This window comes from Heterodontus francisci, chromosome 18, assembly GCF_036365525.1.
Source record: "Heterodontus francisci isolate sHetFra1 chromosome 18, sHetFra1.hap1, whole genome shotgun sequence".
Taxonomy (NCBI): domain Eukaryota; kingdom Metazoa; phylum Chordata; class Chondrichthyes; order Heterodontiformes; family Heterodontidae; genus Heterodontus; species Heterodontus francisci.
Window position 1 is genome coordinate 64,707,914 of NC_090388.1, and position 18,823 is coordinate 64,726,736.

At 41.9% G+C, this 18,823-nt stretch overlaps 1 protein-coding gene across 2 annotated transcripts in view; it reads right to left on the reverse strand.

The window, feature by feature from the left end:
* Nucleotides 1–18,823, reverse strand: part of LOC137379688 (calcium-dependent secretion activator 2-like) — a 796,052-nt gene that overhangs the window by 451,966 nt on the left and 325,263 nt on the right. For both annotated transcript variants that reach the window (XM_068050896.1, XM_068050894.1), the window contains exons 4-6: nt 11,339–11,419; nt 9,950–10,186; nt 3,426–3,547 (exon numbers count right to left, since the gene is read on the reverse strand). In XM_068050896.1, the coding sequence (XP_067906997.1) occupies nt 3,426–3,547; nt 9,950–10,186; nt 11,339–11,419 (440 nt within the window). The remainder of the gene's footprint in view (nt 1–3,425; nt 3,548–9,949; nt 10,187–11,338; nt 11,420–18,823) is intronic.

An 18,823-nucleotide genomic window follows, 5' to 3' on the forward strand; every position in this document is an offset into this window, starting at 1 on the left:
AGTTTCTTTTACAGTTTTGAAGTTCGAGTTCAATTCTAAATGTTAAACTAAATTTCAGCTTGAGAAATACTTACCAGAGAAATCGCACTTGCACCCTTAGCATTCTGTTTACGAGGCATTCAGTTATGCAATCACTCTCAAAACAAATCAAAAAACAAATTAACTGGACATTGATCTAATTTCTATAGCTGTGGCTCAGCTAGTAGCACTATTTTCTTTTTTTTATTCATTCATGGGATGTGGGCATCACTGGCTAGGCCAGCATTATTGCCTGTCCCTAATTTCCCTCGAGATGGGAAATTGAGACGGTTATCTCGGAGTCAGAAAGTTGTACATCAAGGCCCATTCCAGAGGCTTGAGCACAAAATCCAGGCTGACACTTGAGTCCAATACTGAGAGAGTGCTGTACTGTCTTTTGGATAAATGGCCCCATTTGCCCTCTCTGGTGAATATAAAAGAGCCCATGGCAGTATTCTAAAGATGATTAGGGGAGTTCTGCCATTATTTATTCCTCAACCAATATAACCAAACTGATTATCTGGTCATTATCACATTGCTCTGCACAAGATGTTTCCTATATTACAACAGGAACTATTCTTAAAAAAAATGTACTTCATTGACTGTAAGATGCTTTGGAAGGTCCTCTGGTCATGACAGGTGCTATATAAATGCAAGTTCTTTGTTTTCTTTCTTTTATTTATGGATCTTGCTGTGTGCAAAAATGGGAACTGCATTTGCCAACACAACAGTCATTACGACATATAAAATTAATTCACTGCGAAGACCTTTAAGATATCTGAGAGCCATGATAAGGCGTTGACATGACCTCTCAGGGATGAAGGAGAAAATCTTGTTGTGCAAGATGGAAGTAGGCAGGGGAATAATTCTTGGAGCTAACTATGTAAGTGGGATATAAATCGGTGTTCCAAATTTTGGGTCTGCTCTAAGTGACCCCCCACATCCCTTACATCCAGAATTTTACTTTCAATTCCCAATATCTAAACGTATGACAGCGTGATCCGGGTTGTAACAATGAATCATGCGATATGACTGGATACCATAATCTTAAGCATTTGTCCTGATGTGCGCTTTTCCAATCTCTCAAAAGGCAGAGGGATCAACACTTTGAGACAGGTTTGAGACAAGGGCAAACATAGTCAGTAGGAAATGTAACAGCATCAGCAGGAAATTGGGTGATAGATGTTTCTTTAAGTTCCTTCTAAGCTACAACTAAGCAATCCTGCATATTCCTCTTCTCTGGCACCTCAAGGAATTGAAACCAAAACTCACTTCCATTGTCTTCTATTCTGACTCATTCATTCCCAGCATTTCAAACTGTGGACCTTCTCATCTCATTAAGTCTTTCCTTTCTCAAACAATCTCATTTTTATTTAACCTGCAGCATCACAGTCACTTTCTGATTTGCCTCAAAATCTTTCCACCTTGATGGTGCCCTGCACAATATAGCTTTACACTTCACTCAGTCATATCAATGAAAAATGTTTCCAGAAATGTATCCAAAAGCCTTGCAAAACACATTCAGCAAAAAAAGTAAATACCTAAAACAGAGGATGTTTATTTTGATAGCCGACTACTAATGAAAATACCAATTAAATAAATACTTATTAGTGTCCCACTAGATCATTCTTTATTTCCCAATTGCTGGATGTGTTCTGTGTATTTAGATAGAAAGAGGGCCATATTTGCACTGCATCATTCTGAAAAGCTATAGTTATACAAATAGGCATAAAAGGTCAATTTGCATTTAATATTGAACCTCAAAATGACTCAGCTGACATCTCTGCTCTGGTTTTTGTTCCTATTCAACACAGAGAATAACACAGCAACACCTTTTGTTCAACTGGTGTGTATTACAAACTAATCCAATGAGCTTTCAAAGCCCTGGGAGCTCCTTTCTCCTGGTGGTATAAGAAGATTCTAAAAGAGATCACTGCACAGTTTAAAAGCTGTGATGTATTATGAATATGTTTGATAATAAGAAAGATTCCTCTTTACAGCTGCCACAGGTTTATTTTCCTTACAGTAAACTTAAAAATATCTTGCACACACTCGCTGGTAGGTGTAAGTTTTCTTGCCACATTGCTGCCCTCCTGCTGGCTCAGCAAGTTTACTGAGTGAGTTATGTTTTGCAGACAAAGTCCCAGGCGCAATCTGTACTGAGGTATCTGGTCTCAGCCAGGGCTGCCTCAATTGGCCTGAGGGTGCCTGGCTGAGGAGGATGAAGGTGCTGTTGAAGGAGCCTTGGTGAGTTGCTGCAGTGCATTTTGTCATGGTACACATTGCTGCAAATGTGCATTTGTGGTGAAGGGAGTGAATTTTGAAGGTGGTGGATGGGCTGCAATGAAGTGGTCAGTGCTTCTGTTATCCTCGTCGGAACAACATGTGTATGGACATCAGGTAAGGATAGGATCAGGCTCAATTATGATGCCACACATGGTTGAATAACCTTTGCCTGCTTGTTTTTCACCCCATTCGCCACCTTCAACATTCACTCCCTTTACCACAAATGCACAGTGTGTACCATCTACAAGATGCACTGCAGCAACTTACCAAGGCTCCTTCGACAGCACCTTCCAAACCCACGACCTCTACCATCTAGAAAGACAAGGGCAGCAGATGCATGGGAACACCACCACCTGCAAGTTCCCCTCCATGTTACACACCATCCTGACTTGAAACTATATCGCCTTTCCTCCACTGTCGCTGGGTCAAAATCCTGGAACTCCCTTCCTAACAGCACTGTTGGTGTACCTACACCCCAAGGACTGCAGCAGTTCAAGAAGACAGCTCACCACCACCTTCTCCAGGGCAATTGGGGATGGCAATAAATGCTGGCCTAGCCAGCGACGCCCGCATTCCCCGAACAAATAAAAAAAAACTTGTCCTGTCAGCCTAGGATCACAGATGAAACCAGGGGTGCGGGTAGTGCAGACAAGTTACTGGAGGGTATCCATAGAATCATACCACAGCAATAAGTCAATGCTTCAAGAGAAGATGACTGAAGAAAAATTTTCAGAAAGTGCAGGGAGAACAGTGATAACATGTGATGGTGCATATGCAATAGCTAAGGACTACCGTCGAATACAACATGGCTAGTGTAGATCTTCTCTGCATGAATAATATAACATGTAGGCCCACTTCGCAAAGTAAGTATCATTTGAGAGTATGATGAATTGAGACTGATGCAACAGTTATTAATGAAAAAAAAATCATGGCACACAATTCCCAAATGGTACATGGACATAAATATCCTCACCAAAAATCCTGCCTGATTCAACTGGTATTCTACCGTCATACATGAACAAAACCCGAGTTTGGTGGCAACCTGGAAAAGTAGCTGGTAATGATGTTCAGAATTCACTATAGACAAAACAAGTGTGCAAGATCAAAACAGAATGACTTACTGTGGCCTTGAAGCTTCTGCTTGGTCAGTCTGAAGCTTTTCTCCACCTTCCACTTCCATTGTGCAATACACAATACGATTGGGTGCCACTGATTTCAACCCTTGAACTTCCATTATAACAATCTAAATATACAATAAAGAGGCTTCAGGAACAGCAAGGCAAGATCTTTAAAAAATATATTGTTTTTTGCTACTTTAAGACAGACATCAGCAGAAGCACTATACACTTGCACATTATTAGATGAAGGCATTGATGTCTGCATCATGGATGGTGCCAGGATGTGAGTTTTAGGGATGCTTAGCTGGAGGTCAGAGACACAAAAAGCATTGGCCTCTTTCTACTGGTCTTCCAACAGGTGCAGTAAAGATGACACAACAGTGCCTGGGCACAGACCTCTAGCTGAGTGGGGCTATCATTGAGTCTAATCAAAAATATAAAAGTGCCCTAGAAGGATTTCTACTGAAGCTTACATTCTATATCACACATGTTAAACCAATATTCTTTCTTGGCATTAGTGTTTCCATGGTCCCAGCAGCTTACGAACCATCAAATTTCAAGGGGCATGTGTCACTGTCTGCACTTCTCAGAATATTCCTCAATGCCATTCATAGAGATATTCATGTCACTCTGAAATGTGTTAACAGACATAACATTAACTGCTTTAGTTTGGGCTTCTATTTCAAATAACAACTGCTCTGGGGGGTGGGAAGATTGTTTAAAGCCAATTACACAGCAGCTCAAAAAATTCATTGCCAGAGGCATAAATTGATTTTACATTTGTAAAGGCGATCTTGTATGGAAATACACCCTTGCCAAAGAAAAGTCATCAGCAGAAATGTTACATCTACCAAACATCCAATATTAGCCTCTTCAGTTAAATGATATATTGAAGCATGATCCAATGCACCAAACTATTTTCCTGATCTCAAGAAATGGACCCAAGTTTGGGTTACAACAGTAAAGGCCATCCACTGCGAGATGTCACTGGAAGCCAAGAATCCAAGTTTTAAATCACTTATGTACAAAATGGGACTGATGGCAGGCACCCAACACATTGGGCATTCACCTTCTAGAAATCAGGCACTGAGACCTGCAAGGTACACATGGTGTCCAGCACAGGCCACTGCAAGTGACTGACGTGAACCTGTGCACAAACCTGGTTAGGTTCCCCCAAAATAATATTCAAATTGTGCAGCTGCCCTATAAAGTGCCTGAGCAGCACATCAGCAAAACAAAATCAATAACTTTGGCAGCCTTATCCAGTGCCCAAACTCCCCCAACCCCTACACTCCCTGCCAAGAAAACCTTATGAATGGGGACCCAGTAGCCCTTCACCTGCATCTAGCACCTGAACTTCTGGACCTGGCATTTCAAGATGCATCATGAGTATTACATGCAGAAATGCCAGAAATCATTCAACTGAGTTGGCCTCATGCTATTGACCAAGGGTAGCACCTGAATAACCCTGGCATCGAAAGTACTGGGTAAAGGTTGCATTCCTAGCCCTTATGCATTTGTTTCTGTTTTGACTGATTGTCGAGTGAAAGTTCAAATAGGGGCTGCAGCACAACATTTACGATGGGTGATTGCTTTCATCTGCAGCTTAAGAAATCCTGATCCTAATGTCGCAATTCTTGGGAAACCAGTTAAGTGGTTAAAAGGATTTAGCTCCATTTCACTTACTATGATAATGTCCTATTTGCTGTTTATTCCATTTAATTTCTTACCTCAGCTTTTCACTCTGACCACTAACCTTTTCTAATCTACACAGGAAAGCAAGCTGACAGAGCAGAACAATGTAGTGCTCCAGAGTATCATTAACATCTGTGTGACGGGGCAGCTGTATAAAAATGGATACATGTGGGTTATTTAAAATAAGACCAGAGGTGACTGACAGCAGCTGCAGGTTTTCTCTTTTTTGACCAATTCCTCTTCAAGCTCTGTTTTACAACAAATTGTTTTTTTTACTGCAGTCGATTTCTCAAAAGAACAAGGATAAATTTTTGAGATAAAACTTGCTCCTTTTGTTACAGTATAACCTGAGGCCACTGAAATAGCTGTGTAGAGTGGAGTAAAGGGTAAGATATGGCTGTTTCCTGTATCAGGAAAGTTTGGTTTCCTGGCGACGCTGTATCTGTGAAGGTGGGTACAGTATTGGCTCATCAACAGCAAGTATTTTAGGTCAGTGCGTCACACGACTATAACCTGCCAATTTCATACACAGAAGAAACAATATGCTAGATTGTACAATTGGGTGCACCACAAACTGAAGTGGGATGACACCCATCCAAAGCCTTGCATGTTGATCCCACATGTATTTAAAAACATAAGACACAGGAGCAGGAATAGGCCATTCAGGCATTCGAGCCTGCACCGCCATTCAATGAGATCATGGCTGATCTTCTACTTCAACACCATTTTCCTGCACTATCCCTGTACCCTTGATGTTTTTAATATGTAGAAATCTATCAATCTCAGTCTTGAACACACTTAATGACTGAGCCTCCACAGCCCTCTGGGGTAGAGAATTCCAAAGATTCACCACCCTCTGAGTGAAGAAATTCCTCCTCATCTCAGTCCTGAATGACCTGCCGCTTATTCTGTGTCCCAAGGTTCTAGACTCCCCAACCAGGGGAAACATCCATTTTGCATCAACCCTGATAAGCCCTGCAAGAATTTTGTATGTTTGAATGAGATCACCTCTCATTCTTCTAAACTTCAGAGAATAACTTTGGTGAACCTTCATTGCACTCCCTCTACGGCAAGTATATCTTTCCTTAGGTAAAGAGACCAAAACTGCACACAATACTTCCAGGTGCAGTCTCACCAACGCTCTATATAATTGCACCTATACTCAAATCCTTTTGTAATAAAGGCCAACATGCCATTTGCCATCTTAATTGTTTGCTGCACCTGCATGTTAGCTTTCAGTGACTGATGAACAAGGACACCAAGTTCCTTTAAAGTTCAACACATCCCTGCATCTTACCATTTACGAAATACTCTGTTTCTGTTCTTCCTACCAAAGTGGATAACCTCACATTTCTCCACATTGTATTCTGCCAAATTTCTGCCCACTTGTTTAGCCTCTCCAAATCCCCTTGAAGTATCTTTGCAACCTCCTCTCAACTCACACTTCCACCTAGTTTTGTGTTATCAGCAAACTTGGAAATATTACTTTTAATCCCCCATCTAAATCACTGATCTAGATTGTGAATAGCTGGCGCCCAAGCACTGATCCTTGCAGTACCCCACTAGTCACAGCCTGCCAACCTGAAAATGACCCATTTATTCCTACTCTCTGTTTTTTTGTCCGTTAACCAGTTCCCAATCCATGCCAGTATATTCCCTCCAAACCCATGTGCTCTAATTTTGTTTACTAGCCTCTTGTGTGGGACCTTATTAAAAGCTTTCTGAAAATCTAAATATACCACATCCCTGGTTCCCCCTTATCTATTCTGCTAGTTACATCCTCAAAAAACTCCAACAGGTTTGTTAAACATGATTTCCCTTCCATAATTCCATGTTGACTCTGCCAAATCCTGCCATTATTTTCTAAGCATCCTGCTATCTCATTCTTTACTATAGATTCTGGCATTTCCCTAAGACTGATAGACGAACAGGTCTTCTCTCTCCCTCCTTTCTTAAATAGTGGGGTTTCAATTACCACCTTTCAGTTTGCAGGAACCATTCCAGAGTCTATAGAATTTTGAAAGAATTCCAGGATCTGCACTAATTGTCTAATTTGCAGAAACTCTATGCAGGGAAAATACCTGTGACTGGGAATCTGCCTGCTGAAGGGAAGGATGTTACACTCCATAGCAGGTCACCCCACTGGCCCCGCCAAGAAGAAAAGCCCAGGTGAATGGGAGGTGACGTACACTAGTGTCAATGCTACAAGCAAAATCCTGTGTACTTGGTGACAGTGCAGAAAGAAGTTGAATGACCAAATCAGGTCAGCCAAATTGTGAGCGAAAGAAAACTTTCCATTAATGCAGTTAAGCAATTACAAATAATCTTTCCTTATACTATAATACAAAATTTTCAATCCTCATCATAGGTTCCCCTTCTACACCAAAATCTACTTTGCACAGCCAACCTTTATTCAGGGAAGTGTTTCTTTGCTCATATCCATACAAACCAGAAGGATCCTAATGTAGCATGTAAGTTTCAGGAACAGCCACTCCAGCCTGCAAAGTGACATTTTGAGACCAATGATTGTCACCATGGCAATAGGAACTTCTCACTTGTACTCTAGTTGCTGGAGAAGACTGCCTAGAGCAAAAGAGAATGAACACAAAGAGGGGCATCTCCCTCTTAAGTCTTGCAATGACTCGCACAAACTTTTTAATTGGGCTCCTTCTCCTCAGGCCCTAGAATTCACTGCCCTTACTTCTGCCATGAGGATCTCCACTGAGGCATTTGAAAACCTGAGATTTCTGGCCACAGCTGCTACATTTGAAGCTCCTGCTCCTTTAGACATTTGCAGACTTCGCTGTGCTGCTGCTACCTCTTAGATTTATCATCTACCCTTTTATGTGTTTGCAGCTTTTTATAGACTGCAACAGCACAGCACTTCCCTTCCTCTTAACAACAGCAACCAAGGCGTACAAATCAAACTAACTCTGCCCCAGAGTGGGGTGGCTGCAGGGTTATATCGCTGGGTGGACGGCCTAACTCGCCACACTTCTGCTTGAAAAAAAATCTCTGCAAAGTTCTTCAGATTGTACATGGTAATACCATTGCAAAAACATTTGAAAAAGTTTGTTGCTCCAATAATGCAATGCAATCAATGAACTGTTGTGCTGTGAGAAGCGATGGAGGCTAAAGCTCCTCTCTCACTTTATAGAACCCTCTCATCTGTGTTGATCTTAGGAGAGCAGCAGTGAGGGTGCAACAACTGGCCTCAGTACCCACATCCAGCAACCTCTGTTAGAATGTAACGGCTGGATTTTAAGAGCCCACCATCGCTCCCGGTGACGAGCTCAAAAAATGGCAGCCACTGCTGCAACCTCCCTCGCGGCGACTCATTTAAATAGAGGGGGCAGACTGTCTGTTGCCAGCAATACTGTCAGCTGTCTTTGCACAGGGGCTAGCACCATTTTTAAAGGGCAGCCAGACCTGCTAGCAAATTTGAATTTTTAAAGTGAACCCTACCAAAATTTACAAAATAAAATTGTAAAACCCCTTTCCAACCCCGCAATAAAAATTACAGTAACTATTTGCCCTTCGCCCCACCCCCCCAAAATTCTGACCTTCCCCCCCACTCCAGACTACACAAAGTTGAAAGTTCACCCCTTCCCACCATCCGCTACACTGATGATGCCTATTTGACCCCGCCTACCCCCAACCCCTCAATAAAAATCTTAGCTCCTCCCCTCTCCCCACCAGTGTCACACCTGCTTTCCCCAGACGGGGAATTGAAGGCATGGGAGTGCCGGCCCAAGGTAAGTTGATTTAAATTGATTCATCTCATTAATTTAAATATTTAAATTCAGATCCCATCACCCAGCAGTGGGTAAAGGCCTGCTACCCAACACGAAACCGACGGGACCCGATGACACGTGGCGGGTTCGGGTCGGGCCGGACACACACGGTAAGTGCTCTGCCGATAAGTATCAAGAATAAAAAAAAACTTACCTGAGCTGGGAGTCTGCACAGTGAGCAAGTGATGTCACAATGACATCATCACGCACATGCTGCAGCTTCATGGAGGTAAGCAAAGGGATGGTCAGGTCGGCTTCAGGTCGGGTCGAGTGGGGTCAGGCTCGGGTCGGCTCGGGCTTGGGGCGAAATTGGAGGGAGTCGAACCGGGTCGGGCTCGGGTCCGCTATGGATCGGCAGGGTTCAGGTCGGGTTCTTTTTCCCGACCTGAGCAGGCCTTTAGCAGTGGGGGGGGGCCACCAATGAGCCTCGCTGCCGCCAGGAGGATCAGGCTGGGCCCTCCTGGCGTGGCCTCAGTGGCAGGACTATGCCAGAATGATCCTCCAGCGACCCTCACCCTGCCCACGGAGCCAGACATCGGGGGCTTGGTAAAATCCAGCCCCAAGTGTGTGAATGCTAGATGATGAAGAATCGTACAGTTAAATTGTCTTTGTAATTGAAGGCTTTCTCCCCTTTTCACTCCTGACAATTCACCTCAATTCAAACTCTGAAAGATCACCTACTGCTGGGCTAAAAATTGCACTTCCGTTTTTCACGTTAATTCTGTAGCTTCTGACAGCTTGACTATCTAAATTAGAACCAAAAATGTCAAATTCATGGTTCTGTTCAAAGAGAAATGGATCGTGGCTGGCAAGTTGTTCCATTTGCGGCCACTTAAAACCAAATCAAGAATCACGTTTGTCTCCTTTCTCTCAGCTCCGCTCAAACACAGCTGTCAATGGGGCAGGATCTCAGAAGAGAACACATTCACTCTTGTTTTTCTACAAATGTCAACATGATAACAAATCATTTAACAATTTGGCAGCAGCAAATTGATAATTTCACCGGCATATGCATTCCCATGGGTACAATTAACTGACCTCGAGCGTGAATGACAGCACAACATCTGATTTTGAGAGCTGAATTTCATTTTCATCTCCAATGTCCAAAAAGGAGGAATTCTGAGACCGCTTCAGCTTCTGAAGTTTAAACTCTGGGCCTCCTTTCGCGACTGGCAGACTTTCCAGGTTAGCCATGAGCAGATTGACGGAAGATTTCAGCTCTTCGATGTACATATTTTCCATATCCTTTTGGACAAACTTTAGAAATTTTCGCTCCTTTAAAAACATTGAGAGTAGAATTAGAACAAATCTAGATGTGAGGTACATCATGGTGCCACTGACAGGGAGAGTGATGGGCAGCTGACATTCTCTATGTGGTACTGTGAAAGTACAGCTAATGGCGCATGAGTTACCTATATAAACAAAAGACAGTGGGTTAGTTTATCCACCGCCTGCCTCCTGATGTGGTTGGGTGCTTGTCAGAAGTGTATCCAAAGTTTAAGCGGGCCTGAATATTGCCCTTATTCGTGGCTGCAATTCATTACTCTAATGTATTCTAAATACAGGCCTAGCTCTTAGCGGGATCCTGTGTCTGGAAATAGGACAAAAATTGAACTATTTTTGCAGTACCAAGAGGCCTGAAGCAGCAGTAATGGCTTTGGGGCTATGGTTTCCAACACTCCAGGATTGGCCTGGAGTCTCCAGGAATTGAAGATGAATCTGCAGGACACTGCAGAGAGAAAAATCAAAATAAATAGTGTTTTTTAAAACAAAAACCTTTGAACACTTTTGCTTATTATTTATAAAATATTGGAATAGAACAAAAAAATTCGACAGCGTGTCAAGAATCATCCAAATGGATAATGAAAAATCTATTCACTGCCCAATTGGCATGGGAAGGCGGTGCACTGTGAGGATAGACGTGTCAAGCAACCAATGGTGAGAACTTGGGGGAGGGAAGATTGGAAGCAGAAGACAGTGTAATGAAATCTCCAGTAATACATCAAACTAGCGTTGGCAACCCTATTTGGGGCTGCCATATAGGATGACTAATCCCACTACCCCAGAAAGAAAAAGGGACCTCCACTTTGCACCTGGTGAACCGAGCATTTCTACATGCAAAAGAGAATCAGCCTGGTCAGCTTTTCACAACTGATTCCATCACATATTATAGATGTGGACGCAAAACATTTTGAAGGAAGTAATGTTGGTGAACAGGAAGTATGCATCATATGCAAGATTTTGAATAACATTTAGTTAGATGTTCAGTCACCTCAACGTGATCACATCCCAAAACTGCACTGCTGTAACTTTTGCACCTCACCTCTCAGATATGTGCACCAAATGGGTAAGCGTTGCTTTTTCTTTGAAATACAGCTAACAGACTAATGACACCAGACATTCATAATATATATTCATTACACTTACTTTTGCTAATTGTTCAGCCATTTGCAGCCTCCCATCAAGTTCCCGTCGAATCTGTGCCGCTTGTTCATCAGCATTGTCCAGCTAAAGTACAGAAGACATCACAGAATTAGCACAGAAACCAAGAAAAGGCAAATTACTGCCAATGCTGGAAATCTGAAATGAAAACAGAAAGCAATGGAAACATTCAGCAGGTCAAGTAGCAGCTGTGGAGAGTGCAGTTGCCAGCTCAGTTTGAATACATTCCTGGAGCTTTCATTACATGAAGTCCTGCCTCCCGCCAACCTCCACCATTAATACTCCTTTGATCTTTCTCCTGAAGTGCTTGCAACAATGCCGTGGAGATTGATCTTCAATTCCTGGAGATTCCAGGAGAATCCTGGAGGGTTGGCAACCCGAGTGGAGAGAGAACCAGAGTTAACATTTCAAGTCGATGACTTTTCATTAGGGGCTACGGTGCCTTCCAGCAAGTGCAGATCTCTTCACTTAAGTGGAGAGAATATAAAATGGAATAATTTTGCATATCACATAGGGGGGCATTTTATGCTCTCCCCAGTGTTGGGTTTGAACCCAGGGAGAGTATATAATCAGGTGGCATTTGCCAGTGACACTTGCTGCAGAAGCTTGAGCTCCAGGTTTCGGAACTTGAGTTGCGGCTGGAGTCACTGTGGTGTATCCGTGAGACAGAGAACTATGTGGAGAGCACATTTAGGGAGGTAACTACCTTCTGAGGTATCATATCTCCTAAATCTGGACTTCCCAGCTTGAGCAGGGATGTGCCTCAAAACAGAAACACCCCTGGTTCCTGATGGCCTCTTTGCTCCCGAGTCCAAATGACTTCCAAAAGCCAACTACTTGTCCAAAAGCCAACTGACTGACAGTGTCAGAAAGCACACAGATCAAAAACCCAACAGGCATCCCCTGCATTATCTGTCTCATAGCAATGTGGTACAAATGGGATGTCCCAGATTGCAATTTAAACAAATTATTTCCAACTTCAAATCTTCTCTTTGTTCTAGGAAATCATATGAATAATTTAAACCCTTGACTCCATCAAGAAGTTGAGAGAGGTTCCCATTGTGTTAGGTCTTCCCAATACGACCTTACTAAATAAACATGGGCTACCTTTTGATTGGTAACCACCCTAGGTTTGTTTGCCAGCTTCTTAAACCAGGTGTTTTCATTTGCATTAAAAAAAATCCAATTCCCAAATTGAAAGTTACCTCTCGAAAATTAATATAAACCATGAACCAGGTGATCATAACACCACTTTACAGACTGTCAAAGTATAACCTGTAATATTAAATATCCGATTCTTTCTATATTGAATTCTGAAACTCAAGCGCTAATCATTTTTAATGGTCTTGAACGAAACATAAAATAATTTAACATGAAACTAGCACGCCTGCACAGTGCGCATCTGTAATGCCTGAGGATTAATTCTTAATGAATCAAGCAATTTGTTCCTAACGTGTATTTCCTGGCTATAAATGGCGAGGTAATGGGGTCAGATTGATAGTACTGATGATGAAGATAATTATCTACATTCCCACATTCCATATGATTGTCTTTATTTACAGATCCAGAGGAACAAACTCCCACTGTAAAAATGCTTCAAGCTAGTCATTACTTGCAATGAGTTACAGCATTCTGGTCTGAACGGTCTTACATAACCAGAAAGAGGAAATCTGAAGTATTGCCAGTTGAAAGGCTTTTTTCTCCCTCTCATGCGTTTTTCCTTTCCAGACATATAAATAAAAGGTTCCTCTAAATCGTCTGTCACTTAGTTCAAATATTCACAGAGTATATTTCTTTAAAGAGGAGTTACACTAGTTGGATCCATCAGCAGAGCTACCAATCTGTGTGAATGTTAGAAGTACGATTTATGATCAATGAGTGAGACAAATCAGAAACCCATTTAAAGAGGAGCCATGAACTGTGCCAAAATAGGTTCAATTTTAGGTCAAATGATAGAGGTTTGATGTGCCTAAATAGCGTTCTTCACAACTCAGAGTTGGAGGATCATGATCATATTTTGTTATTTGTTTCTATTTCTATTCATCTTCATTTAGATGGAATGCTGATGACATAGCAGGAAGGGAATGACTCATCCCAACGTGTGAGGAGCTCAATCATCAGATACAGGTAAATATCGAATTTAGTGACACACCCTCAGTTATAAAAAAAATGTTCTGTACAGATGTTAACAGCCTCTTTTCATGACCAGGCTCAGTAATTTGTTCTGCAACCTCTCAGAACCCCAACGATAACACGCCCAAAAAACCCCTCAATACTGTCAACTTTTAATTTTCTTTCCAAAACTTTTTTCCTAATTATGTAAACAGAATCCCACATTGATGGGTGATATAATTTTTTTTCTCCAATTTGATCAATGTTCCACTTCGCCCCTCCCAAATGCTTACAAGACCCCTTGTTTAAAAAAAAGATTCAGCTGTAGTATGTCAAATAAAAGTTCATAACTTGGTTGTTACATTTACCCCAGATATTACTCGTGCTCAACATCAAGGGCCAATCCTGTCAATAGCAAGTGTGACTTTACATGCACAATGATTCCAATTTTAGTCTTCTGATATCAGTGAATTTTAAATGGATAAGAAGTTATGCAAATCTCACCAGAATCATGTTATAATTGCAACCAACCTGCACCGATTTGTACAATTCATTTTTTAAAATTTCTTCACCCCAACTGGGTGACCATTTAAAGAAACCGATCCTTTTTGGATGCTTTTTGATCCTCTCTGGGATGGATTTCCTTCCTCTTGGTCAGGTTTGGGCCTTTACGAGGTTCACAATGGAGCTCAGACCGACTCTCAGCTGGCTCAAGTTCTATTGGGCATAGGGCAAATTTAATGGACAAAATTCCCAGGTCAGCTGGGGAACTCCCAAGAGACACCACTGAAGCATTTCTCGGTCACAAGGTGGGTGGTCAGAACACTCACCTGTTTCTCTCTCCTCCTTTGCATTTCCCCCCCACCACCCACTGATCTCCACTACTGGAATTTTGGGCACTTTATATATGCGGCTAAACCTGACTGATTCAGGTTCCATCACAAATTGTGGTGATTAACCTGCTCTCCACATCCCCCGTAAATGAAAGGAAACACTCTACTTGTCACACTAATATCTCAAAAACAGAGAATAAAATATTGCAATAACGAATATACAAATTAACAGGATTAAAATGGCATTAGATGAATTGTTACATTTTCAACTATGATCCAGTAACACGTATTGTGTATAGTTCACTATCTACAAAGAAATCATCTAAAAATACTCTTCACTTATGGTTGCTCCTAAAACTGGCCTTGCAGAGGGGTCTACATTGCAGTACAGTTGGCCCTGATTATAAACAGCTTGTAAAATAACATTATGTAACAGTGGAAATGGATATTATAGGCACCTTTTTGGCACTTGTTATGATTGTTAAATTGCTGTGCATTAGCTACAACAAGGCACCATTACAATGGAGATATGCACGGTGTAGGAGTTGAAAACAATATGAGCAAAACTCATGATGTGATGACACTGGGAATAAATTGAACACTACTATTAGAAGCTTGATTCTGGCCTATTTCCTTAAGACTTTATACTGTGAGATTGGAGGATTGATGCAATATTGTGTGTCTGATATAATACTGGCACTAAAATAGAACAAAGGATTGAATCTATGAGTGTTGGGCATCTGGCAGCTGCCTCACTCGAAATGCAGTGAAAGGTAGAAGATTGGCATTGGCAGAGTGTGAGTGCAGGCATGACAGCCAGCCTGTAGTAATAGAGGCAGCACAAACAAACCAAGTTTACCCCATTCTCATCAGGAAGCACTCAAGCCTTCTCCACTGTGGCTCTATACAGGACAAATAGGCACTAAATTTGTTAAAGATGAATCAGCAGATTGCTTGAGATGTGTGGCACATCGGGCTGGCGAGAGTAAAAAGAAAAATTAGAGCTGAGCTTCTCCCAAAGCCAGCCTGAACAGGTTGTTGAAATTATGCTGCCACATCCTCTCAACGTCTTTTTGGCAGTAAAAAGCTCTACTGCCTTCACCCAAGTTGTAGCATTGTCGATTTTTCCATTGAAATCAGAGCAGAGCCTCAAAGATAAAAAGTTGGTAGCTTCTTTCTCATATTACACTGATGTGCAAAATGCCTCAGATTTGACACTATTGAAGAGTACCAACATATTAAGTAAAAAATGTGTCCATTTTTGTGTCTCTGTTTTCATCAACAGAAAATGGAATAGTCATTCGGCACTTTGATCTCCCACCCCAATATTTGGTTAGCACAGGAATCATCTAATCATCATAAACTCCTGAGAAGTAGAAGCTATAACTTTAATGAATTATAGATAGCCTTGAAATGAAGGGTAAGGGTCACGGAAAAAAATAACGTGGAGACAATAGATTTGATTTTTGTTAATTATATCTTGATGAAATTACATGGCAATGAAACTCTTGATCAGAGGAATTTAAACCTAAAGGGTAATTATGGAGGTCACTAATGATATTGTTATTGTTGCCAAGGAAAACTACAACTCTAAGAACATTGATATCTATATATAGACAAAATCCATCCTTAATCAACACAGTTCGGTAATTGTTAGCTGGTAACAGATATGCCATTAAGAGTTAAAAGAACACAAAGCTCTTTATAAAGCTACCCAGTTAGCAAACACAGATAATAAATAGACTGTTCAATAAAACAGATGTCCAGCAACCTCCAATGATCTATTTCTTTTTCCTGCTTTGGTATATATTGGATCTCTCCGAGATCTCTGCACTCTTCCAATTCTGGCTCGCTATCTACTATGCCTTAGCTTAATACCTATATGCACTAGACCCATTACGCAACGTGAACAGTATCACTACAGGCATAAATTTAACGTAACTTGGGTGATTGCACTTGAAGCAGAAGTTGCTCAGCTCCCATATCAAACGGGCACTCCATTGAAAGTTTATTTCCCTAGATTTAGCTATATTGGGACTAACTTCTAAAAGTATTGCTGCGTTTGTAGCTATTTTTGTCTTTACCTATTAATCTGTTCAAATTCTTTGCAACATCTCAAAGCTGGACTCCATCTGCCTCTGAGCCTTCCTTCTTGTATTTTTGGAGTTTTGACCAGTTTTCTTTTAAGGATGGCCAGCATCCCTCGAGAGCTGCCAGCAACAATTATCTTTTCCTTTGGCCCTTGTACACTTACAGCAGGTCATGTGTGGCTAACAGTTAATTGAGCTGGCCTCCTATTATAGGAGGAGGGCAGCTCAGTTCAGTGTGGGGCTATGCACCAATAAGTTGCATTGATATAGTGCTTTAATGTTGAAAAATATCCTGACACACACCACAGTAACATAATCAGACAAAAATGGACACTGAGACAAAGGAGAAACTATCTGAAGGGTTAACCAAAAGTTCGGGTTTTAAGGAGGGATTTAAAGGAGGAGAAGAAAGTAGGGAGAGAGAGAGAGAGAAAGTAGAGAGGGTTTAGGGAAAGAATTTCCAGAGCCTAGGGCCTTGGTGGCTCAATGGTGGGATGAAGGGTCGGTAGGCTCCACAAGAGCCCAGAAGCAGAGGAATTGAGAGTTCTGGAGGGTGTAGGCCACAAGGAGGTAACAGAGATAGGGAAGGGTGAGGCCATGAAGGGATTTCAACAAATGAAATTTTTAATTTTAGTTGTTGGAGGAGCGAAAGCTGATCGAGGTCAGAGAATACAGAAGTAGCATGCAGATTCTGAAGAGCAGTGGTCCTGCTGCTGCAGACAGAAGTTGTTTGGACATGATGGTTCCTGAGGTACTAAAACCATGGGCCTCAAAATTCCTCCTTCCTCAGGAATTTTGGGGTTTCTATTTTAAAATCCTTGTCAGTTAATTGTATAATATCCAATAAACAAATCTCTTCTCACTCCATGAGCAAACAGTCTTTTCTGAGTTCAAAACCGCTGTGGCTAGTTCAAAAAACCCTGGACCATCTAGATATTCATGTGACCAGCTGGTTTAACTAGTCCTGGCTTTTGTGGATTGTATCACGTTAGCAGTCTCTGGAATGCTCTTCCTTCCACCTTCAATGCCTGGTGATCAAAATCCATTGTGGGTTGAATGTCTCCACAAGCACTGTCTGTTAGTATGCAAATATTTTTCAGCTAAGTGTCTGGGAGCCCTTGTAACAGGCCTTCTCTTCTTCCCAGCAACAGTTTAAAACCAATGTTCATATGACAAAATCAATATGCCTCATTCCTGGCAGGTGGGGGCCTGCAAGACAAGGTGAATAAAGTTTGGTGGGGGAAAGGTCAGGATCAGAATGTCAGTTGTTTTTTTGAGGGGGGGTGGAAAAGGGCAACTACCAAAGTTTTTATTCATTGTGGGGGGTGGGTTGGGAGAGGGGATTGAAACTGTTAATAAAGTTGTCAATTTAATTTTTCATGTCCTGCGACTTTAAAAATGTAAATACAACTGAAAGGCTGGAAGCCCTTTAAAAATGGCACTGTGCCTGCACAGTGGCATCGGACGCTGTTGCCGGGGATGGAGCACTGGCCCCCTCCATGTCATTGGGGATGAGCGCTCCGGCCCCTTCATGTAAATTAGCTGCTGTGCTAAATATCGCGGTGGTTCCGTGGAGCGAATCCCATGTATTTGCACTGCCATCTTTGAAGCTTGCTTGAAGCTTTCCCACTACCAAGGTTAAATTGACTGGCCTACAGTTGCTGGGCTTGCCCTTACACCTTTTTTTCAACAAGGATGTAACATTTGCATTTCTCCAGTCCTCTGGCACCACTCCTGTATCTAAGAAGGATTGGAAAATTATGGCCAGTGCCTCCACAATTTCCTCCCTTACTTCCCTCAGTATCCTTGGATGCATTTCATCTGATCCTGGTGAATTATCAACTTTAAGTACAGCCAGCCTATAGTACAACGTCTATCAATTTTTAGCCCATCCGGTGCCTCAAATAACTCCTCTTTCAACATGACTTGGGCAGCATCTTCTTCCTTAGTAAAGACAGATGCAAAGTACTCATTTAGTAGCTCAGCCATGTCCCCTGCCTCTATGCGTAAATCCTCTTTTAGGTCCCTAATCGGCCCCACTCCTCCTTTTCCTACCCCTTTGCTATTTATATGCTTATAGAAGACATTTAGGTTCCCTTTTATGTTATCTGATAGTCTCCTCTCATACTGTCTTTTTGCTTGTTCGCTTCCCCTCTGGTTCTCAATTGTATTATCCACCTGGCATCTGTCATATGCAACCTTTTTCTGCTTCATCTTACTTTTTATCTCTTTTATCAACCAGGGAGCTCTGAATCTGTTTGCCCTACCTTTCCCCCTCATGGGAATGTACCTTGACTGTACCCGAACTATCTCCGCTTTAAAGGCAGCCCATTGTTCAGTTACAGTTTTGCCTACCCATCTTTGAGTCTAGTTTATTTGGGCCAGATCCGTTCTCACTCCAATGAAATTGGCCCTCCCCCAATTAATTATTTTTA